The 25,946-nt window shown below is 39.2% G+C and overlaps 1 protein-coding gene across 5 annotated transcripts in view; it reads left to right on the forward strand.

The window, feature by feature from the left end:
- The first annotated feature begins 14,445 nt into the window (after nt 1-14,445).
- The window catches only part of synrg (synergin, gamma), a 38,080-nt gene continuing 26,579 nt past the window's right edge, over nt 14,446-25,946 (forward strand). For 2 of the 5 annotated variants that reach the window (XM_061972578.1, XM_061972579.1), the window contains exons 1-8: nt 14,446-14,583; nt 14,673-14,800; nt 14,943-15,048; nt 15,118-15,229; nt 18,520-18,843; nt 19,207-19,482; nt 24,259-24,339; nt 24,602-24,798. In XM_061972578.1, the coding sequence (XP_061828562.1) occupies nt 14,449-14,583; nt 14,673-14,800; nt 14,943-15,048; nt 15,118-15,229; nt 18,520-18,843; nt 19,207-19,482; nt 24,259-24,339; nt 24,602-24,798 (1,359 nt within the window). In that variant the 5' untranslated portion in view covers nt 14,446-14,448. The remainder of the gene's footprint in view (nt 14,584-14,672; nt 14,801-14,942; nt 15,049-15,117; nt 15,230-18,519; nt 18,844-19,206; nt 19,483-24,258; nt 24,340-24,601; nt 24,799-25,946) is intronic. The other 3 variants (XM_061972581.1, XM_061972582.1, XM_061972580.1) reach the window with 2 other exon arrangements.

Genomic DNA, 25,946 nt, shown 5'->3' on the forward strand with positions numbered 1-25,946 from the left:
ATGCACTACAAAGACAACATATTTGATGTTCAAACTCATAAACGTTATTTGCTTTTTGCAAATAATAACACAACAACACGTGCCAAAGTAGTTGGGAAAGGGCATGTTCACCACTGTGTTACATGGCCTTTCCTTTTAACAACACTCAGTAAACGTTTGGGAACTGAGGAGACACATTTTTTAAGCTTCTTAGGTGGAATTCTTTCCCATTCTTGCTTGATGCACAGCTTAAGTTGTTCAACAGTCCGGGGGTCTCCGTTGTGGTATTTTAGGCTTCATAATGCGCCACACATTTTCAATGGGAAACAGGTCTGGACTACAGGCAGGCCAGTCTCGTACCCGCACTCTTTTACTATGAAGCCACGTTGATGTAGCGCGTGGCTTGGCATTGTCTTGCTGAAATAAGCAGGGGCGTCCATGGTAACGTCGCTTGGATGGCAACATATGTTGCTCCAAATCCTCTATGTACCTTTCAGCATTAATGGCGCCTTCGCACATGTGTAAGTTACCCATGCCTTGGGCATTAATACACCCCCATACCATCACAGATGCTGGCTTTTCAACTTTGCGCCTATAACAATCCAGATGGTTCTTTTCCTCTTTGTTCCGGAGGACACGACGTCCACAGTTTCCAAAAACAATTTGAAATGTGGACTCGTCAGACCACAGAACACTTTTACACTTTGCATCAGTCCATCTTAGATGAGCTCGGGCCCAGCGAAGCCGGCGGCATTTCTGGGTGTTGTTGATAAATGGTGTTCACTTTGCATAGTAGAGAGACACTTACAGATGTAGCGACGAAGTGTAGTTAATGACAGGGGTTTTCTGAAGTGTTCCTGAGCCCATGTGGTGATATCCTTTACACGCTGATGTCGCTTTTTGATGCGGTACCAACTGAGGGATCAAAGGTCCGTAATGTCATTGCTTACGTGCAGTGATTTCTCCAGATTCTCTGAACCTTTTGATTATATTGCGGACCGTAGATGGTGAAATCCCTAAATTCCTTGCAATAGCTCGTTGAGAAATGTTGTTCTTAAACTGTTGGACAATTTGCTCACGCATTTGTTGACAAAGTGGTGACCCTCGCCCCGTCCTTGTTTGTGAATGATTGAGCATTTCATGGAATCTACTTTTATACCCAATCATGGCACCCACCTATTCCCAATTTGCCTGTTCACCTGTGGGATGTTCCAAATAAGTGTTTGATGAACATTCCTCAACATTATCAGTCTTTTTGTCACTTGTGCCAGCTTTTTTTAAACTTGTTGCAGGCATCAAATTCCAAATGAGCTAATATTTGCAAAAAATAACAACGTTTTCCAGTTCGAACGTTAAGTATCTTGTCTTTGCAGTCCATCCAATTGGATATAGGTTGAAAAGGATTTGCAAATAATTGTATTCTGTTTTTATTTACGATTTACACAACGTGCCAACTTCACTGGTTTTGGGTTTTGTACATATATCAATGTTAATGTAACTAAGAGTGTACAAATGGGCCCAATAAGGGGTTCGCACTAACCTTAGCCAATTGTCACTCATCATACAAACACCAACCAGTCATCATTGATTTTCTCCGTATGTATGGATGTTTTCATTCACCCAGGTCATTCTATTTTTTTAAATTTTTTGGGCCCCTGGATTCGCAGTCCATTTTCTCTCTTTGTTGCTTTGATGTAAACTACCTCTCTACATGGGTCTAAAAGTAGCAAAGCTACAGGAATAGCTACTCGTTCAGAAAGTAGCTAAGCTACCGCCAAGCTACTAGAAAATTTAGTTAAGCTACTTGGCTTAGCTAATTTAGCCAATATTGCATACAGATAATGTGTCATGAAACATGCAAATCTAAATAAAAAACACAGAGGACATAAGTAAAGGACATTAAATAAGCTCAAATATACCAACAAACGAGGCATAATGATGCAATATGTACATACAGCTAGCATAAATAGCATGTTAGTATCGATTTACCATGAATTGATTAACGTGACTTAAACAAGTTGAAAAACTTATTCGGGTGTTACCATTTAGCGGTCAATTGTACGGAATATGTACTGTACTGTGCAATCTACTAATAAAAGTTTCAATCAATCAATCAATCGATTAGCTTGCAGTCTTGGATTGACCAAATAAGCCTAATAAGCACTCCAGCGAATCAATAAAATCAACAAAGCTCAACTTTGTGCATTCACGCACAGCATAAAACGTTTGGTGGACAAAATGAGACAAAAAAGGAGTGGCATAAAACACGTCTTTCTGTGGCAGCGTCGGAAAAAGTTGTACATGTAAACGAACTACGATGAGTTCAAGAACCACCAAAATTAGTAGGACAAAACGGCGCTCGCCAAATGTTCTTATCAGTGAAGCCTGTCTAGTATAAATAGTGGGATTTCTAACAATTAGGAAGGTTTGTGTTAAGTTTGATCTCCTACAGAAAATATATTGAAACATTTTTCCATTTTCACACATCTCTGAAAGCGGTCCAGGGAGCCTCTAGGCCGGCGCTAAAGAGCTGCGGGAAAAATGTACTGCTGCTTGTTCTTCGTTGTTTACATATTCCGTTAAATATTAGTGTCTGTCTATCTGTGTTGGCCCTGCGATGAGGTGGCGACTTGTCCAGGATGTACCCCGCCTTCTGCCCGATTGTAGCTGAGATAGGCTCCAGCGCCCCCCGCGACCCCAAAGGGAATAAGCGGTAGAAAATGGATGGATGGATGGATTAGGTTTATTTTAGCAGTTATATAATTAGGCTGATGTATACAACATGCTGTGTCTTTTTTTAATAAGCTGCTAATCATATAGCCGCCAAACTTCTTTGCGCTGCAAATATGATAATAAACATCCAAGCTACGCTATTTTATTGTTATCAAGTAAATAATTATATGGAATGATGTTGAAATATTGTATAATTGTTGCAAAATTGTGGCATTAACGTCTACATGTGTGTTTACTTAATTGTGTGGTAGTCCTTGGGGATTGTGCTTGAGTACGGCAGCCTTTGAGGGTCAAAAAGGGTTGGGACGTTACAAGTAATTGACTTTTTAAAACCTGAAACTATTGAAATATGACAAGAGTCAATCTCCAACTGTAGCATTGCCCTGCAGTGTCATGCGTGTACGCCGCCCCTAAATCTTGGCAGTGGAATCAAAGTGAGGCGCATGAAAAGCTGACTGATGGATTGCAGCGAAGGCCTTGTCGTCGGCCGCTTTGCTCGCCTCCCATTAAGCTGTAAATCTTTCACCGCGGCCGATGACACAAAAGCCGCAGAGGCTTTTTTTCCCTCCTCGTTACTCCACCTTGTCAGCGGCGCAACAATGAAATCACCACGTGAATCACTTTGGCACCACGCATTCAATGGCCGCCATATTTGGGGCGGTCTGTACAAATGTCTGACACGACACCAGCGGACACTTTCAATTACTGCAACTACTGTCATGTTATTTCATGAGACATTTAGAAAAAAATTACATAAACAACAGGAAGTGCTAAAATGTATAGGCTTATTGTTAATATTATAATTATAATTATTATATTTATGATTATTACTGCAGCTGGGATAGGCTCAAGCACCCCCGCCACCCCGAACGGGACAAGCGGTAGGAAATGGATGGATGGATGAGTATTACTAATACTATTGATATTATTATAATATGTCAATGTTAAAGTACATATATGGAAGATTAGTTGTGTTCTTTATAATTACACTACACACACACGCATATATATATATATATATATATATATATATATATATATATATATATATACCTATAACTATATTGTATTTTCTACGAATTTGCGAGAAACCTGACTTTTAATCAACCTGATTATTATGACATCTCTGTAAGAAAATTCTGAATCATAAATATAACATTGATCACATATGTTAAACAATAAAAAATTAAATACATATCTATACATACATATAGATTATATACTGTTTACATATATGGATATATTTACACACATACTAACACACGCACACACACACACACGCACACAAACAAAATGTGGCATTTTAATACTTTTAAAACTGTAAACCATGATCATTTAAATGATACCAAATAGTTCATTTTGAGTTCCACCTGTATATAATATATATATATATATATATATATATATATATATATATATATATATATATATATATATATATATATATATATATATATATATATATATATATATATATATATATATATATATATATATATATATATAAATGTATATATATATATATATATATATATATATATATATATATATATATATATATATATATATATATATATATATATATATATATATATATTAGGGCTGCAACTAACGATTAATTTGATAATCGATTAAAAAACAGCATACTGGCACCATACTTATTTTGATTATTGTTTCTCAGCTGTTTGTACATGTTGCAGTTTATAAATAAAGGTTTATGAAAACAAAAGTTAAAAAAAATTGCCTCTGCGCATGCGCACAGCATAGATCTACGAATCGATGACTAAATTAATCGCTAACTATTTTTATAATCGATTTTAATCGATTTAATCGATTAGTTGTTGCAGCACTATATATATATATATATACATATATATATATATAAGATATAGAAATATAGTATGTATAAATATTAATCATATAACTTATATCCATGTATATCTCATAACATTGACATAACACTTACATTTTTAATTAAATGTTTTTTCCTATCCTAAATCCTGCACCGTGAAAGTCAATTCACATTCTCAATTATGTATCTTAAAATATTTGCATTTTTTTTCATTGGATTATTACTGAAAAGAAAAATCCAGATTCAAACGATTCAGGCTATTTCTCCCCCAAATTCTGTTTAATTGTTTCCCCTTTTTCAGAAAAGCTGCAATCTAGACCAACACTGACACCTGCTGGATAATGTCGGCGCTGCAAAAAGCAAAATTAGACAATATATTTGGCTGTTTTTACAATTATACTTATTCTTTCATTTTATACATCTCATAATATAATTTCGACGTCCCTATGCTAAAATGTTTATAGTCAAAGAAACGATCAACATGATGGACGTGCTAAACACGTGGAACATTAACATTTCATTCATTTTTTCCCCCATTTTTTAAATTTATTTCAGGCAATGACATAAAAAAGTACAAAGTTGACAACACATAATAATATAAATTAATATAGTGCAAAAGGTCATGTATATTATGTAATTCATGATTGTCCAGTTTTGCCTGAAAGAGAGTGGGAAGAAGATAATTTATTTAATCCCACGCCCAGTTCTCCATTCAGTGATTATTCACATGAGTTCACTGTTACTTTGTTCAAGGATTATAATACAGATGTTGTATCATAGTGGCATTACCACAGGTAACAATAATTATTACACTGTAACAATCATTTGTATAATGAATATACCAACAATGATAATAGACAACATTGACAGGGAAATCTAACAAAAGTAAACATTGCATTGAATTCATAAAATGTGCATACAATAAAAAAAAAAACACTTTTGTGAAAGTTGAACAGCCTTAATGGGAAAAAGGCGGTTATGCCAGCAAGACCAAACCCAGGGCAGCACACGAATTTTACATAGTGACGTCACCTCCTGACTGCTGACTGCCATAATCAAGATGGCGCTGCGGCCGGGATCAGCTGGCGGCGGCAGGTACTCTCAGTCCTTTCAAAAATCCTCCTTCGCTCCGTATTGTCGTCTCTTTTTGCCACATAATCACCACTCGCGTCCTATTTGCTGACAATTGAGGAGGTTTTAAAAAAAAAACACTGGCCGCTTCTGTGAGTCCTAGCGTGCGGGTGATGAGAAGGCTGGTTGCCTTAAGCTAACGTTAGCTAGTGGCTGTCATAGGAAGGGTAATGAATACATTTTACACGTCATGTCGTTTTTCAACAACAAAATATTTATATAACTATCTCTAATGTATACATACATTTTGTGGCGTTATCAATAAGACCGTACACGCCGTAAAGGCTTGGCACTTGTGCATTCATGCTATTGTGACTAGTAGTATATCAAAATTAAGATTGTACAGCATCTAAGTCTTCTTTTGCCTTGTGTTTGTTTTTTGTTGGTTTCTGTTGAATGAATCATTGTTTCAAACCCAGTTTGACCTTAAACATCTGCCTCAGCAGCAAGAAAGATGTTGGATGTGTTTAGGACAGTGGTTCTTAACCTTGTTGGAGGTACCGAACCCCACCAGTTTCATATGCGCATTCACCGAACCCTTCTTTAGTGAACAATATTTTTTTTTATCCATCTTCCTCCGCTTATCCGAGGTCGGGTCGCGGGGGCAGCAGCCTAAGCAGGGAAGCCCAGACTTTCCTCTCCCCAGCCACTTCGTCCAGCTCCTCCCGGGGGATCCCGAGGCGTTCCCAGGCCAGCCGGGAGACATAGTCTTCCCAACGTGTCCTGGGTCTTCCCCGTGGCCTCCTACCGGTTGGACGTGCCCTAAACACCTCCCGAGGGAGGCGTTCGGGTGGCATCCTGACCAGATGCCCGAACCACCTCATCTGGCTCCTCTCGATGTTTATTTTTTTTCAAATTCAAGACAAAGTTATATGTTTTTGGTAACACTTTAGCATGGGGAACATATTCTAAGTAACAAAGACTTAATTCAGAGTTATTTGGACACTAGGGGAACATATTCTAAGTAGAGATGTCCCATAATATCGATAAATGCTTTAAAATGTAATATCGGAAAATATCGGTATCGTTTTTTTTATTATCGGTATCAGGTTTTTTTTATTACGTATTTTTTGGACTATAAGTCGCAGTTTTTTTCATAGTTTGGCCGGGCTCCAGTGCGATTTATATATGTTTTTTTCCTTCTTTATTATGCATTTTCGGCAGGTGCGACTTATACTCCGAAAAATACGGTAAATCAACATAAAAACCACAAGATACACTTACAATTAGTGCACCAACCCAAAAAAACCTCCCTCCCCCATTCACACTCATTCACACAAAAGGGTTGTTTCTTTCTGTTATTAATATTCTGGTTCCTACATTATATATCAATATATATCAATACAGTCTGCAAGGGATACAGTCCGTAAGCACACATGATTGTGCGTGCTGCTGGTCCACTAATAGTACTAACCTTTAACAGTTAATTGTACTCATTTTCATTAATTACTAGGTTCTATGTAACTGTTTTTATATTGTTTTACTTTCTTTTTTTATTCAAGAAAATGTTTCTAATTCATTTATCTTATTTTATTTTATTAATTTTAAAAAAAAGGACCTTATCTTCACCATACCTGGTTATCCAAATTAGGCATAATAATGTGTTAATTCCACGACTGTATATATCGTTATCGGTTGGTATCGGTTGATATCGGTATCGGTAATTAAAGAGTTGGACAATGTCGGAATATCGGATATCGGCATAAAGCCATTATCGGACATCCCTAATTCTAAGTAACAAAGACTTAATTTAGAGTTATTTGGTTAGGGTTAGGGTCAGAGTTAGAGGGTTAAGGTTATAATAAGGCCATGCCGAATAAGGCATTAATAAGTACTTCATAATGACTAGTTACTAATTTGCATGTTAATAAGCAACTAATTAATGGTGAATATTTTTCCCATACTAAAGTGTTACCATGTTTTTTTACTGGTGCACAAAATGAACCGTGCATGAACATCACCTTGTTCAAACAACAAAACCAACACAGTGCATAAACTCACAACAAATTACACACCTGCAGACCAGTCAGCTGTTGCCGTATCCGTAATACGCCGATAGGGAGAAGTTTGTATTTACACGATGAGTCGGGTGTGTTTTGACCTCCTCCGAACCCCTGAGGCCGACTCACCGAACCCCTAGGGTTCGATCGAACCCAGGTTAAGAACCACTGGTTTAGGACCTTTGCATACACCTATAATGGCAGTATTTGTTCATCTTCTGAGCCTGAGCAGTGTAAATAATGAATGGACTTGATACTAGCCGACACCGATAGCTCAGGTGAAACCCAACCCCTGTGCAAGTTGGAAACCTGACCGCAGTGTTTGATTTAGTTTTAGTCTGTCTTTTGACGCAAATGTCTTTTTATTATTTGTCATTTAAATGTATTTAGTTTAAGCCGACTTTAACATTTTGTCGACTAAAATTACAGTATGGGTTATACTTGTATAGCGCTTTTCTACCTTTTTTTTTAAGGAACTCAAAGCGCTTTGACACTATTTCCACATTCACACACACATTCACACACTGATGGCGGGAGCTGCCATGCAAGGCGCTAACCAGGATCCATCAGGAGCAAGGGTGAAGTGTCTTGCTCAAGGACACAACGGACGTGACTAGGATGGTAGAAAGTGGGGATTGAACCAGTAACCCTCAGATTGCTGGCACGTTCACTCTCCCAACTTCGCCACACCGTCCCCTAAAATAAAGTAAATTGCGTCGACTAAAATATAAAAACATAACGCATCTTTGAAGCTGGCTTAAAATTACTTTTATTTAGGTTGTGGCAGAGCATTTCAAAAACTAAATTCCTAACAAGACCTGCACTCCATTTCACACCAACATAACTGTGTCATAAGCATTGTTTTTCAAATATTGAAAAATATATGACTAAAATGACAGAGTGCAATAACTGGTACTGTACAAGATAATAAATCAACTCTGCATAACTTAGCATTTTGATTCTCAGGCCCCGTTTACACAAAGGTTTACACTAGTGTTATCAGGGTAAATCCCACCTAACCTTATCCTTGTCCACACACACACACACACACACAATGGTCGTTTAAGACCCCCTCGTCCCTTCCGTCAGCCTGCGCAACTTGACCTAATACGCATGCGCGGAAAATGCGCACGTCATAGTCACCTCCAGTGTTGCTTTGTGTGCAAGTTTTTAAAATTAACTTATCTGAACAATATCCAGTGTTGTGGTATTTCAATTAACTGGAATCCAGTGTGGTGAATCACACCTGAGCCATCATAAATTAATCAAATCTTTATTGGACATGAAAGTACACAACGTGACAAAGAAAATTTGACAACAATAAATCTAGAGATCTAAATATCTGGTCAGGACACTCCTCACTCTTTTGCCTTCACCTTCATTGTCCATTCGTTTTGACTTTATATACCGAGACGTTGAGTCCGCGACATACATGGTGGGCAATAATTGCTACAGTCTGTTTTGCCAGTCCAAAAGCATTCGCCGTTTTCCGTAGTCTTCCCTCAACGGCCAGGTATTACAAAGCACACGCTACCTTTTTTTATCACATCCACGGGAGCCCGCATTCTCGTTGACTCTCCTTCCACAAATGGAAAAAGTTTTTTGGTAAGTAGAATCACAGCTGACCTGGACATTGGAAAGTTCTCTTGCCGTCTGAGAAGTGATGTATCCCAAATAGCTGCAATCGCTTTCACTTAAGGTATTCATGTGTGATTTCCACAAGTGTCTGTACATGTAGAAGAAGGAGAAACACGAGCATGTCTGGATGACTCGCCACCATATTTCCAGTGGTTAGCTACGAGTTACGCAACCGCTTTATTATAAAGCTGGCTGTGGCGCGTTCTTTTTGACGTCACTTCCGGTGTGGGGCGCGGTCTTTCTGGCGTCACTTCCTCTCCGAACTCAGTTTGTAAACGATCAATTTGTCTGTACAAAGCTAAGAGCCGGAGATTCAAGTAATACATGGCGCACTTACCCGTGTAAAAATTTGTCCGAGATGGGGAACCTTAAACGCTGGTCTAGTGTTGCAGACACGATGCTTAGGATGAATAATTATTCGTTTAAGGGGTTATCCGGCTTAGTGCAGACATGGCCTCAAACTGTGGTACGCCAAATAAACACTTAATTAAGTGATTAGTGTTGTATTTTCCTATATTAGAACACCGTGTTGCTGTTAAAACTGTGTATAATGTTGCAGTGGCCAAAAATATTAAATATACTTTAAAAATAAAACCTCTGTCTTGTTTTTAGGAATATTATGCTATTGTATTATAATGTTGGTTGACCCTGCAGTGAGGTGGCGACTTGTCCAGGGTGCACCCCGCCTTCCGCCCCAATGCAGCTGAGATAGGCTCCAGCACCGACCCCGAAAGGGAACAGCGGTAGAAAATGGATGGAGGGTTGGGCATTATTGTGGTACATGGAGAGCCTATTGTTTTCTATGGTGGTACTTGGTGAAAAAAGTTTGAGAACCACTGACTTGGCATATACAGATCAGATGCATTTCAAAAGTCTGAATATGGTGCATCAAATTATTTTACAAGGTCAATTCAGACTAGGAGACTAATTAAAGCCTCAACAGTTTTCAGTTAATTTGCTGATTGCATGTGAACCAGTGCAGTACTTTACTATATTCGCCTTTTTGACAATATTTCACATTTTATGAGATACTGAATTTGGTATTTTTATTAGCTATACATTCCAATGATGAAAATTATTAATACATATATATATATATTTTATATATTTCACTGTGTAGTGAAGTAATAGTATAGAATAATTTTACTTTTTGAAATGAACTACTTACAGTTGGTTGTATATTTACCGGAGAAAATTCAGCCACAGGGTTCACAACGTGTCTTGTCTACCACGGCAAAAGGTGAAGTGCGTCCTTACGTCTTCTCTTCTTTTTCTTCCAAGTGTAGAAGACATATTGTAGAAGTGTGTAACAAAACATTCTTTTCACAGTGAAAAATCTAAACACCGGTCCTTACAAAGACGGTAGTTCTGATTGGATCCCCTCTCCCACATGCAACTGTGATTAGATACATTCCTAACTTGAATTAAATATGGATAACATGTCAACATTTTGTCTCGTTTTTATTTGTTGACTAAATTATCAGTTCATTTTGTCATTTTTTCAGTCAACGTGCATTTGTTTTGATTATTTATCATCCTGTTTTAGTCAGGAGAAAATAGGTATTTGACAAAAAATTTTAGTTGACAAAATTAACACTGGTAGGAAAAAAACACGGGTATGTGTATGTTATATTTATAATCTGAAGTCTTCTTGATTGGTTAAACTAAACACATCGTCAACCCAGAAGGATGAGGATTTTATTTTTGAAAGATCTGCGACAATTTAAGCCTCAGCAAGTGCTAAGATTACAGACCTTTACACAACGTCCACATCTGCCGTTGCTGCTGATCCATGTCGACGTTAATCTGCTCATCTGTGAACGCTTAGTAGTCGCTGTAGTGGTGCAAAGCAGAGCACTAGTTCCTCCTGGTTTACTCTGACACGTGGCGTCTTGACTAGCATTGTCACCGACATGTCTCGCTGTTTGTCAGTTTCATCAAAGAACATCTCGAGCGACACATTCAGCCTGGTCTTTTTAAGTCTAAACAGGTACTAAAACATAATGACGCAGCTACAGAAAAGCGCCCTTTCAACCTGTGGCAAAAGGCTAGACTTCTAATGACACATGATACCACTTTCGTATTGGTGATTGTCGAACAATCAGAGCATTAGCAGCCGTTTGTTTGCCGAGGGATAGGTATGGTAAGCCAACACTGTCGTCAAGTGGATGCAAAAAGGCATGTCAGAATGATCTATCATGTTGTATTCAGCTTTCTTTGAGGAGGACAAAAACATATTGTTTTGAATGTGTTGTTTACATATAAGGGATGCAACTATCCACTGTTTTTATGTGGTTAGTCAACTAATCGGATTATGAAGGTTCCACCCATTATTTTAGTTGTGAAATTCAGCTTGATATATTTTTAGGCATGTGCTAACAATAAAGGCAGTAAAGATGACTGCTTCATCCAGAAATGTGTTTACTGTGCTGCAGCAAAAAAAATACATATTAACTTTTTTGTCCAAGGGAAAGTTCTAGAAAGCCATAGATTGTACAACTGATTTTTATCAGAAAGCAAAAGTAATACAAGCAATACAATGCAATTTTAAACTGAAAATCGCCATTCAAGTAATTCTCATCCAAGCGATGTTAATGTTCTTCGTTCTCGGAAAATGCACGCAGGTTGTAGACAAAGTTTAGCTGGCGGACTTAGCGTGAAATGTTAGCTATTGTTTCCAAAGTTAGCTAGCTAACTATCTTGCTGAGGAGTCGCATTAAATGCATTCTGCCATAAATAGTGATGTCCACTTTGCAATTTGAGCAACTTATCCACGTTTTTGACACGTTTAGGGTGAAATGCTCTCATATTTTCAATGTTTTCGCTCACTGTGTTGCAGAGGCCGCAGCCATTTTTCTCTTCCTGTTGCTTGCCGGTCACCGGTTGCGTTGATTGGACAATTTCTTCGCTCTCTGCAGCACTAATTTTTAGTTTCTCTTCTTACCCCATGATAGTTGATACTGTTACCTGATAGGCTGTTAGCGTGTCACTACCAGAGAGCGAGTGCCTTTGTCCATGCAATCAACCTTGCTTCGCAACTCCCAGTTTCTTCCAATCTAAAAGAAAAAATATTCAATGTTTCATCGAATGCTAGAGCCTATCCCAGCTGCATTCGGGCAGAAGGCGGGGTACACCCTGGACAAGTCACCACCTCCATTTTACCTAAAACATGTCAGCATCTGTCAAGTGATTACGAACCCATTTCTCATGTAGTTTGCAAGTCAAACTGAAAGGTTTTGCCTTAAAGGAGAACTGCACTTTTTTTTTGGTAATTTTTCCAATCATCCACAATCCTTATGTGAGACAAAACCCCACGTTTTTTCCTTTTCTGTGCGGTCGAGATAGTAAACAAAATACTGCTAGCCAAGGTGGCTAACCACGCAGGTAATGGGGATTTTTCTATACAGCATTTTATACACATGCTGTAACCATGTTGGAACAAACACATTCATGATAACATGTAATATACTTATAGTATTTTGTTCATTTTAAGCATATCTGCAACTTATTTCCTAGGCACATGGATTTTGCAGAGTGCATAGCAACAAACACTACCATACAGGTTCGAGGCATGATTTGTAACCTAGCATTAACTTTTTCTAACTCAAAGCCGATGCAGCAGCAGCTCTCACAGATTATATTAAGCAAGGCGCTTTGACACTATTCCAGAAAAGTAGTTACTGTGTTAGCGCTTACAACAGCAATGTCGCTACAGCTTGGTCAATAAGCAGGTCACAGCAGGTAAAATGGAGCATTGCGTTTTTTTTAGAGGGCTATATAGTCAAAATAAAGGAATTGCCATTACCTGTGTTGTTAAGCGGCTCTGCTAGCAGTTTTAACTATTTAGAATGCTCAGAAAAGTGATTGACATGGGTTCCCTTGTCTCACATAAGGATTGTGAATGATGGGCAGAATGTAAAAAAAAAAGTTATTTTTTTCCAAAGGCTTTTCATTTCAATATGTTCTTATTCCTGTCTTACAAAAATGTGTCTAACCGTTTTTCCATTTCTGCCTCGTAGTTTTATGTATCCTGTCGGAGGAGGCTTGGGACCGCCACAAGGTGAGTCAGTATGTCATCATCTTAGACACGTAATTATTTGATTTTTTTCCCCTCACAATAGAGTACGGAAAACGGTAGCAAGTGAAGTTACTGAAATTGGTGTTAGAAAGCAAACAAATTAAGCATTGCAGTAGTAGAGAGTCAAAGTACTTAGTTATTATCTCATGTGGTGGCTTTGATATACTGTACTCAACTATAAAATATATTAGACACTTATTTGGGGTCAGGCCTCTATTGTACATCTTTATTAAATAAATTGGGTTTTTTTTAATTCAAAATGAAATAATGCAGTAAAGTAATATTTTAATTATAACATACTGTGTATGACTATAGTAAACATAATAATGCATGCCACCCATTCACTCTAAAAACACATTTTTACTTTTTACTTCAGCTTTACAGATACCGTGTCTGCTCCGCACCCAGTGTGAAACACTGGTATTTTTCTATTTTGGTTACACCACGAAAATGATGTTTATTTGTGCAGCAGCTTTTATTATTGTAGTAGAAGACATACCTGGTAATTAGATGAGGAATTTATTAGTGCAGAAGTTAAGGTGTTCACATTTATTGTTGCTGCTCCTTTTAACGATGCCAGTCAAGTTAGTGCAAAGTTAGCAAGTGTGCTGCCTCTTCGGAAAAAAGTTTTGTTTTTTGTTGTTTTGTTTTTTCAAAAAGTGGGTCTGAGCCGTACCACAGTGAATCATGTGGCAGCTCCAGAAGGAGGCAAGAGCTGCTTGGCGTCTGTGCTGTCAAACATGCTGGGTTCCATTTTTCTCTCCTTTTTTTGCTGCAAGCTGTCACACTAGTAAGCAGGAAAAAACAGATTGGCTTGTTGCTGAGTCCATGTCTTTCCCCCGGCTGTCCGGGAAATTGATTGATCAAATCATGGTCAGGCTTCTCGTTTGTTTTTTTGTTTTTTTTAATGCACTTTCCCCCTCAGCATGCTTCGGATTGGACACTGTCATGCTGCAAATAGTCATAAAAAACATAATTTAGTTCACAGTTTTTCACAGAAACTGTTATTTGTTTTCTCTGCAGGCATTATTATGCCCATGCAGCAGCAGCAGCAGCAACAACAACAGCAGCAACAGGGCTTCCCAATGGTACAGGTCATGCAGCCAAATATGCAAAGCATGATGGGAATGAACTACGGGGGACAGATGCCTCCAGGAGCCATGCCCATGCAGGTGTGTTGTGCCTATGTGCCTGGTCTAAATGTGCTGCTAAACAAAAAAAGAAAACACATACAGGTATATACTGATCTTTTATGTAACAGGGCGGGATGGCTATTGGGATGCAGACCCCCGGGATGCCGTTCTTGGGCCAGCCCCAGTTTATGGGTATGAGACCTGCTGGGCCCCAGTACACCGCAGACATGCAGAAACAAATGGCCGAGGAGCACCAGTAAGAAATCTATCTTGAAAAAGAGTAAAAGGCTGATTGATGTATTGCATGCCTTTCTGTCTAACATGAATACCTCCTTCATCTATTTATAGAATGTTATTCTCCAGGGTGTCTGTGTAAAGTTACACTGTATTGCTATTAGGAAGCGTCTAGAGCAGCAGCAGAAGATGTTGGAGGAGGACAGGAAAAGGCGACAGTTTGAGGAGCAGAAACAGAAGCTGAGGCTGCTCAGTAGCGTCAAACCCAAGGTGAGTGTCTCCTCATCCTCACGTCGCTCTTCTCCCGCCATGACTTCCTTGATTCCTTTTCTTCCTCAGACGGGGGAGAAAAGTCGGGACGACGCCTTGGAGGCCATAAAGGGGAACCTGGATGGTTTTAGCAGGGACGCCAAAATGCATCCCACGCCGTCGTCACAGAGCAAGAAGCCAGGTAGAGTCACATGCCACTATCTCTACGAAAGAAAATAACTGACTCAGTGTTACAGATTTTCTCTTTTGCAGTAGTACCTCGGTTTTCGTCCAAAAATCTGACAAAGACCGAATCGTAGGGAAACTGAAGCAATTTTTCTATTGGAAATTATGCAAATCCAATTAATCCGTTCCAGATTCATAAAACATCTTTTGCAGGCAATAACTTTAACAAACAATGCGAAACACGTATAAATTACTGATCCATTTGATAAATTAACATTTAACATAATGTTTACCATCATTGAAGGCTCATGTTGGTGAAGATGGCGATAAGCGAAGAGGGAAGGGTAGAGCCGCATGGATGCCACCGTTGTACTTTTCTACGAGCTATTTCTTGAATTTACTAGTGTTTCTGAGACTTACTGCGTTAGTTAGAAAAGAACTACAGAGAATCAGTGATGATGACATCATAGAGCGGCGACAAAGCTGGGAGATTGACGTCTATGTGGAGATTTGAGAAGAGGCTAACTGAGAATGTTTTGTAATAAAGACAGGTTATAAACACAGAGGGGCTCACACAGTGTATTATTAACACCACAAGACTGAGTCATCAATGTGTGCGATTTATTTGTTTGGGACCTAAGTACGCAGAATGATACACATGCAAATGGGCTAGTTTGTTAGGCGTAATGTATGGTTGTATGATAACCAGGGTGGCGTACGTAAGCCAAGGAGAAATTCTACTAAAAGGGAGACATGCGGAAACCGAGGTACCACTGTACTTTGTTTTAAACAACGTTACCAAGAGTCACAGTAAGATTTTGATATTGGTCCAATATTAAGAAAAAACAAGCATCGGATTGTATCTGCTTGCATCTAAAATATCCGATATAAGCGTGCCGATGCAAGCATTTCTGCAGCGTGTTTACTTGTGCATAGCTGGACAGCCAGATAGCATCTAAATGTCCTCCAATAAGCACACAATTTAGGGAAGAAATTTACAAAAGCTAAACATGGTAGATTATAGGCTACTAGCAGATAGCAGATACACAACAGCTAAGCACACAATAGCACACAAGCCAGACATATGTACTAAGTGTCCGTAATTGAACGGTATTGCAGTCTAAAGTATACAAATGTTCAGTACAAACAAGTATCAAATAATCATAGTTGCATATTATTTACTGAAAATACAGCATATTATGAGCAAATATCAAGTAACAAATGTGTCCGCATCATTCAATTTACTGTGTCATGAGCTTAACTTAATGAATCATCGTGGCAACTGGGTGTTGTCAAAAAAACAATTACTACTCCATCTTAACTTAAAGGGGAACTGCACTTTTTGGGGAATTTTGCCTATCGTAAAAAAAAAAAAAGCATTATAACTCGTAAATAAAGTCCCGTCACAGCGGAGCCAATGGGAGGTCCTCTATTCAGCCCATAAAACCCAATAAAAAAAATCCAAAAGTACCAACAATACTCCCATTTACATTTTGTGACTCAAATATTGAACCAAGTATTAGTGACAATGTTATTATAAGCACTAAAGCAGACAAACTATAGTGGTCACTAGCATGTTTGCTTGTGTTTACATCGAGTGGTAACCTTTTTCCTCGCTTCCCTGCTCGTGGAAGTTTATTGTAGATCATAAATTATGCCTCTCACCTGACAAGTAGAAGGATGAGGACGTATTCCGACAAGTTGGTACACTTTGACAGCAAATTTAGACCCGGGAATGGCAAGAACGACACGAAAAGGCGCTTGGTTCTACCCCCCTTTTCTTTGTGAGGATTATGAGTCATTCTTCATCGAAACAGGAATATATGAACATTCTAGCAGTCGGCATCCTAATGACAGCAGACGTTGTACAGTAAGTGATGTTTTATTACGTTTGTTGGCTCTCATGAAGTCTGCAGTGAGTAATAAGTGATGTTGGGGAAAAAAACGAAAGTTGTGATACTTTTTTAAATTAATGTGCCACGTATGATTAAAATGAGCAAAATATGTAATAATTAAATGTTACTATAGATGTCCCCGTTACTACATTACATATATACCTACATCATGTATATAAATCCTTAATGGAGGTGTTAGGATGTTTTTTAAGGGCTTTGTTGGCAGAATGGAGCAACTCCCCTAGCAAGGCGGACTTTTGATTTAATTAATTTGATATTTGAACGCATAATAAAAAAAAACATGTGTTCTTCTCTTAGAAAAGGATTGTGAATGATAGATAGATGATAAGATCAAGTCTTTCCTCTCCCCCAGTGACCTACGGAGGGTCGTGTTAATGCTCATCTTCTCCAGACTGGACTATTGCAATGCCCTCTATGCTGGGGTCACCGACAAGACCATCCATAGCATGCAGCTAGTACAAAATGCAGCTGCCAGGCAAAAAGGAGGAAACACATTTCTCCCATCCTCTCCTCCCTTCACTGGCTCCCAGTGAAGCGCAGAGTGAAATTTAAGATCCTCATGTATGTCTTCAAAGCGCTCAATGGTCTCGCCCCAGCTTACATCAAAGATCTCCTGGACCAACCTACCAGCTCCAGGCTTGGTCGTTGCCTTAGATCTGACAACCAGATGACCCTGAAGGTCCCATGGTCAAACCTAGTGACAAAGGGAGACCGTGCTTTCTCAGTGATGGCACCTGGCTTATGGAATAAGCTCTCTCTGAAAGTCCGCCACCACTCTGGACTCTTTTAGAGCACAGTTTAAAACTCACTTCTTTGCCGCAGATGATTTTTGATTTATGTGTTCATCGTGTGTCTTACATGTTTGTTCTAGATACCTTTTCTCTACTCAGGCTGCGCCCCGGGCTGATGTAACCGTTGGTTGGGGGGCGCATAATAAATGAAAATAACATGACATAACATAGGCAAAATTCCAAAACAAGTGCAGTTCCATTTTAAAGACAGCATAAGATGGTTAATAACAAAATAGTTTAGTGTCTTTCATACCTACCATTGTTCTCTGTTTGACTAATTTCACTGGAACAAGCCTTTTCCAACATTCCTCACTACATAATAAATAAAAAAGTATATGAGTCATGCTGATATCATACTGGATCAATATTAGTATCTCAAAGCTCAAATATTGGTATTGTATCGTAAGTAGAACAAATTGTATCGGGGACACCATCAAGAAATTACCTTTTCATGTTGTAAAATAACCTTTTATTTTTACCATTTAGAAACGCAGCTTGGCAAGTTTCGCCATACTTGTACAGCTTATTTTTATCCTTTCTTTGAGTTAATTCTTCATTTTAGAACGTGATCTATCATCTTTATTTCTTCATTTTTGCAGACTCATCATCATCATCATCATCCCACGTGTCTGTTACCACTACCTCCCTCCCCCCAACTCTTTCAGAGGCCAATGATGAATTTAGTGATTTTCAGAGTCCTGTAGACACCCCAGGATCCTTTCCCACTTCTTCTTCATCCTCTACCATCCCTCCGGCCCCCTCGCCCTACTCCCACATGACAGGTTATTCCGGAGAGAATGAGGAGTTTAGTGACTTTGTTCAGGGCCCGGTAAATTCTGCACACGTCCAACCTTCTGCCCCCCCTTCTTCTGTGTCCCTTTCCACTGCCGCTCCACCCTCTGCTGTCAACACCAGCTCCCAAGGTAAATGTTCTTTTGCTCACCTTCCATTATCCATTGGACTACATCTGGGGTTCTATTTTATTGCTTCAGGCAGCCAGTGCAGCAGATGGCCTAAACCTTTAAAGTGTAATGAAGAGCGAGCCACAATCAAGCCTAAGCTAATTCTGGTGGATAAGACCAGTTAAACCATTTTGTGGGCCTTCCTGCCATTAAATCCCAATCTGTTTTGTTGGCTTCCACTAAGTGCAGTTTGAATTGAACAATCCAGAAGCAAAAAATGTGGCTAATTGTTATTAGCACACGTTTAAGCCAGCCAGCTAGTAATTGCACAATTTAAAAAAAGAGGCAAGCTGGATGATGAAAACGCTCGTTCACCCCTTCTAGGCCCATCCTTGGAAGAGAAGCTTTTCTCCTCGTGCGACCTCACGGCCCATAAGACGGCCCAGATGAACTTTAAATCCAAGCAGAGTTTGACCAAAATGAGCCCCAAGGCTAAAGTTTCAGCCCAGTTTCAGGCCAGCAGTAAGGCGAGGAATTGGGCTGCGGCCCCCGGGGACTTGGGTTCTGTCTTCGTTGCAGAAAGACCCGAGGCCCTCGTATTGGCGCCCGGCGTGGCCCCGTCTGCCGGCGACTCCCAACCTCAAAGCAGTAGTGACAGTGGTGAGAGAAGCGCCTTGTTTATTACAGACCGCTACAGCTCATTTTCTTGCCGGGTCAGCCATTGCTTTTCTGCCCTGAGTTAATAGTTTCATTCTTTTTAACAAAAACATAATCATTCTGTGCCACCGCTCCTTTTCTTCTATTCACCCAAATTGTTTTTGCATGGTTTTCCCCTGATACCTAATATACTTGTGGTGGTTGTATGCCATCATATAATTTGCATAATTGGATATGAGGCTTTTTTTTTTTAAATTATATACAAATATTTAAAAACAAATTATGAATGTGAATGACTGTTTGGTGGCGGTCGTAGAGGCCGTAGGCACAAATTCCCAGCCACGTTACTGTCATTCTACACCACCTACAAATGTAGCTTACCACCATCAATTGTGAATGTGAAGTGAATGATGGATTCTCAATTCTCACTGTAAAGCACTTTGAGTGTGTAGAAAAGTGCTATATATATCCAATCCATTATTGCTGCCTATTATAGTATTTAAAACAGCTTTATTTTAATTCTGCTCTTTCTGAATGTTTGAATTTAGTTAGCAAAATATGTAAACAGTCTTTTGAATGAGAGATGGAAAAAAAGAACTTCAGATGGTTTATTGATATTTTCGACAATGAAGTTACTGTAAAACTAAGCCCAAAAAAAAGGTACATCAATATATACAGGTAAAAGCCAGTAAATTAGAATATTTTGAAAAACTTGATTTATTTCAGTAATTGCATTCAAAAGGTGTAACTTGTACATTATATTTATTCATTGCACACAGACTGATGCATTCAAATATTTATTTCATTTAATTTTGATGATTTGAAGTGGCAACAAATGAAAATCCAAAATTCCGTGTGTCACAAAATTAGAATATTACTTAAGGCTAATACAAAAAAGGGATTTTTAGAAATGTTGGCCAACTGAAAAGTATGAAAATGAAAAATATGAGCATGTACAATACTCAATACTTGGTTGGAGCTCCTTTTGCCTCAATTACTGCGTTAATGCGGCGTGGCATGGAGTCGATGAGTTTCTGGCACTGCTCAGGTGTTATGAGAGCCCAGGTTGCTCTGATAGTGGCCTTCAACTCTTCTGCGTTTTTGGGTCTGGCATTCTGCATCTTCCTTTTCACAATACCCCACAGATTTTCTATGGGGCTAAGGTCAGGGGAGTTGGCGGGCCAATTTAGAACAGAAATACCATGGTCCGTAAACCAGGCACGGGTAGATTTTGCACTGTGTGCAGGCGCCAAGTCCTGTTGGAACTTGAAATCTCCATCTCCATAGAGCAGGTCAGCAGCAGGAAGCATGAAGTGCTCTAAAACTTGCTGGTAGACGGCTGCGTTGACCCTGGATCTCAGGAAACCGAGTGGACCGACACCAGCAGATGACATGGCACCCCAAACCATCACCCAACCATACAAATTTTGCATTTCCTTTGGAAATCGAGGTCCCAGAGTCTGGAGGAAGACAGGAGAGGCACAGGATCCACGTTGCCTGAAGTCTAGTGTAAAGTTTCCACCATCAGTGATGGTTTGGGGTGCCATGTCATCTGCTGGTGTCGGTCCACTCTGTTTCCTGAGATCCAGGGTCAACGCAGCCGTCTACCAGCAAGTTTTAGAGCACTTCATGCTTCCTGCTGCTGACCTGCTCTATGGAGATGGAGATTTCAAGTTCCAACAGGACTTGGCGCCTGCACACAGCGCAAAATCTACCCGTGCCTGGTTTACGGACCATGGTATTTCTGTTCTAAATTGGCCCGCCAACTCCCCTGACCTTAGCCCCATAGAAAATCTCTGGGGTATTGTGAAAAGGAAGATGCAGAATGCCAGACCCAAAAACGCAGAAGAGTTGAAGGCCACTATCAGAGCAACCTGGGCTCTCATAACACCTGAGCAGTGCCAGAAACTCATCGACTCCATGCCACGCCGCATTAACGCAGTAATTGAGGCAAAAGGAGCTCCAACCAAGTATTGAGTATTGTACATGCTCATATTTTTCATTTTCATACTTTTCAGTTGGCCAACATTTCTAAAAATCCCTTTCTTGTATTAGCCTTAAGTAATATTCTAATTTTGTGACACACGGAATTTTGGATTTTCATTTGTTGCCACTTCAAATCATCAAAATTAAATGAAATAAACATTTGAATGCATCAGTCTGTGTGCAATGAATAAATATAATGTACAAGTTACACCTTTTGAATGCAATTACTGAAATAAATCAAGTTTTTCAAAATATTCTAATTTACTGGCTTTTACCTGTATATAAAATATATATATCTGTGTGTGTATGTATGTATATATATATATATATATATATATATATATATATATATATATATATATATATATATATATATATATATACTGTGTATATATATATATATATATATATACTGTATATGTAGGAATCATGTTAAATTAATAATACAGTTTGGACTGAAGGGTAAACAATCAATACAACTAAACAGGATGAAGGTTGGCTCTAATGCCACCAGCTTAATGCCAATGTACAATAGACCAGCTTATTGACAGGCTTACGAAATTTAGCAGGGCATATACCGGTGTGTATATATATAGACAATCATTCACACATGCATTCATATCTATAAACAGTCTCGACTCTCCAATTAACCTAACAAGCATATTTTTGGAATGTGGGAGGAAACTCGACACAGAGATGCCTAAATGAAGATCCAAAGATATACATGGTGTAAAGTTAGACGTTACTGTCGGTTGTAAAGTAAAAATTTGAGTAGTTTTTACAGGCTTGAACAAGTAATGCATTAGTTACCTTGAAAGGCTTTTCTCTTGAATTATTTTTCTCTCCTTACTTTTGCCGAGTGCTAACCTCGTTCCACGGCTGAGCAGGTGCGCAACCAGCTGTCGCGTTTATGCTGACAGGGGATTCAGATGTTCAGATGTACGTTTTTAAAAATAAAGCGGAGAGGAACATTTTTATATTTGAGAAATAAGAAATTATGGCCAATAGTAAGTAAATAATAGACTCTCTCTCCGACCTACAGTTAACAACTAAGTTATTTCACTTTACCTTTTTCTGTGTTGATGAGCTGTGTTGAAGCAGCAAAAAACAACATTATGTTAAATGAAGAGTTTCCTGAAGCTGTCTCTGATAGTTGATATAATAATATAACTGCATCACAAAGCATACATGAACTCCATGGTGTTCAGGGATGAATAGTCTCTCCTATAGCTATTGTTTTATTTTTTCAGCTATAGTTACATTAATCATTAGTAATGGAGCAGCCTAGTTTTGAATGGCAGAGTCCCTGCTATCATATGTTGATAAAAATATAACATTAACCATAATAAAAATTAACTAAAGGCTTCCCAAATGCTGTAATACATTAAGCATGATGAGTTGAACATACAGTATGTCAGCATGCGGCCCCACTTTTTACTATTTTTTTCAAACGCTTATTGCAAACGCTTACTTACAGTAACTCATTATTTTGACTTATTAAGTCATTATTTTGACTTAGTTAATTACTAAGTAAAAATATTGACTTACTATGTCATAATAATGACATTCTTAGTATCTCAGGTAACTAGGACTGTTTTGTTTTTATTTTACGGAAAAAAATATTGAGATATATATCGTATAACGCCATTCAGCAAATGGAGAGGAAAACACAACCACAAATTGTAGGCTTCTTCATGCGACGAAGCCAGCCTACTTCACCGCAGTCTGTAGTCTATTGCCCCCCAGGCTGTGGTGGCAGCGACGAGGTGGAGACGTGATGACGACAGGCCGAGTCACACCGATCCTTACACCCACCCACCCCCTCCCCCGGTCTGTCTGCCGGAGAGACTCCGCCTTAACTAAAACATTTTCTGGGGGAAACACTGTATACTGTATGTATTTATATATATATATATATATATATATATATATATTCATATACCGGTATATATATATCCATTCATATATATATATATATATATATCCATTCATATAATCTATTACTTATAATATAATAACCTATACATTTTTTTTAAACTCATTTTAAGGTGTGACAGATTTTTTTTTTACTGTGGCTGTGCGTCATGATCAATTACTTGTAGGGGAAACTCAAGCATGTTCTATGAAGCCGGCTGACATCTCCACCGTGATTATTATGTTTCGATACATTCTCTGATTTCACACCTCTCGATGCTCCTTGCTACACTTATTTCATGGTTTTCTGCTTAGAATGTGTTGGACTCTTGGGAAATTATCTGTTGATTAATTATCTTCCTTGCAGTATCTGTTGTGGTGCGCTTTGCCCTCTTTTTTTCTAACATGGGGGCACATTGACTTGTGCAACTAACATAAAGGCTCTGCATGGCACCGTGCAACTCCTTTATTATTGTTGATATTTTTCACCTTTGGTGTCATCAGAAAACATTAAGGAGATTGCTGTGAACTAGGATTATAAATTCTGTGTAATGTTGTATATTTTACCTGTTATAGCTCTGTTGAATGTGTGTTTTCATACAATATTAACCAGGTCAACAACAGCTGTTTTTTGTCAACCGCTTTCCTCTCTTGGAAACGGCTCACAGGCTGATTTGTGTGTTGTGGTAAGACATTTATTTGTGAGTCAGTGCCAAAGAGTGTTACATTCACACCGAGCCATCCAGAAATTTTTTTTTTTTGTGCAGTTGGATACCAGCATAGCTCAGCTGCCAAGAGGCTTGGCTACTCATATTCCTCTACAAGGCTTTTACTACAACAAATGACTGTACGTGTGTGTCTCTGATTTGTTTTTGACAGCGGGTGTTGGTGTGTATCCACAACAAGAGCACATCCAGTCCATGCTGCCATCTTGGCTTTACAACGACAGTCTCATCCCAGGTAATCCTAGCATATAAATACACTGTAAAGATGGCAAGCTTAAATTTGTACATTGTTTTGTTGCAAGGGGATGGGGGCAATAAATATCTATCCCCTTTAAAAAGCATTTGCAGAGTGTTAAAGCAACAGATACATGAGTGTACATTTTGGAAAAGGCACAGAAGCAACAATAGCAAATATTATAAGAACTTTTTTAAAGCGACCCCTGGGGACGTGGCCTGCTGATTCATTATAAATAAAAGGTCTCAATTTTTCCCCTCAGAGATGTTCAAGAAGGTTCTAGAGTTCACCATGACTGCGGCAGGCATCGACACCGCCAAACTCTACCCCCTCCTCATGTCGTCGGGTCTTCCCAGGGAAGCCTTGGGGCAAATCTGGGCGTCTGCCAACCGCACGACACCTGGCATGCTGACCAAGGAGGAGCTCTACACCGTGCTGGCGCTAATTGCTGTGGCGCAGGTAATATCAAAATGTAGTTTTTTCTCTTTTACTCACTCATTAGATTTACCAGGAAACAACCAAAAAGGTAGTGCAAATGAATTAGAATATTATAATATGATTTTATGGTTGATGTTTAGCAGCAGGCTAGTTATTTGGGCTGCACGATTATTCAACATTATATCGACATTGAGGTTTTGATTAGTGCGATGGCGTACCCGCAAGAAACTGAGTTTATTTTTTTCCAGTACTGTCACAGGCATTTGAGAAATGCTGAGCCTCGTGTTTATTCGTCTTTCGCTTCAGACAGGGAGTAAGAGGTCTCAGTTTGTGCATAGCTCTCAGCACCTGAGCGCGTCTTTGAACAGTAGAATTAGGCGGGGGTGTATAATGTAGCCCGGAAGAGTTAGGGCTGCATGGGATTCTGGGTATTTGTTCTGTTGTGTTTATGTTGTGTTACGGTGCAGATGTTCTCATGTTGTGTTACGGTGCAGATGTTCTCCCGAAATGTGTTTGTCATTCTTGTTTGGTTTTCGTTCACAGTGTGGCGCATATTAGTAAGAGTGTTAAAGTTGTTTTTTACGGCCACCGTCAGTGTAACCTGTGTGGCTTTTGACCAAGTATGCCTTGCTGTCACTTACATGTGCAAGCAGAAGCTGCATACAACATGTGGCTGGGCTGGTACGCTATTTGTACAGGTTGTAGAGGGCGTTAAATGCTGTGCCATCACGGCACGCCCTTATTATTATTGTTGGGGTGAAAATCGGAGAATATTTGCCCCGGGAGATTTCTGGGAGAGGCACTGAAATCCGGAAGTCTCCCGGGAAAATCGGGAGGGTCGGCAAGTATGCAGCTGAGCCGCATCAGAGTGGTCAAAGAGCCGCATGCGGCTCTCGAGCCGCGGGTTGCCGACCCCTGCTCTATTCAGTCATCCACAATCTTTGTCTTGGTGGGCAACGCGCAAGACTGCTAACTTTACACCCACATGAAGCACAGACAGAGACCTCCCCAGTGAGGAGTTCCGAAAAGTAACAAAAGTTAGGTGGAAAAAAATATATTACAAACCCAAATGTCCCGTTGTGAGAATATTTCAGCTTCAAATCGGATGAGCGATATAAGCCCATCAACACAAAGGAATGAGCGGGAATTCCGTGATCATGTGACGGAAA

This window comes from Nerophis lumbriciformis, linkage group LG17, assembly GCF_033978685.3.
Source record: "Nerophis lumbriciformis linkage group LG17, RoL_Nlum_v2.1, whole genome shotgun sequence".
Classification (NCBI taxonomy): domain Eukaryota; kingdom Metazoa; phylum Chordata; class Actinopteri; order Syngnathiformes; family Syngnathidae; genus Nerophis; species Nerophis lumbriciformis.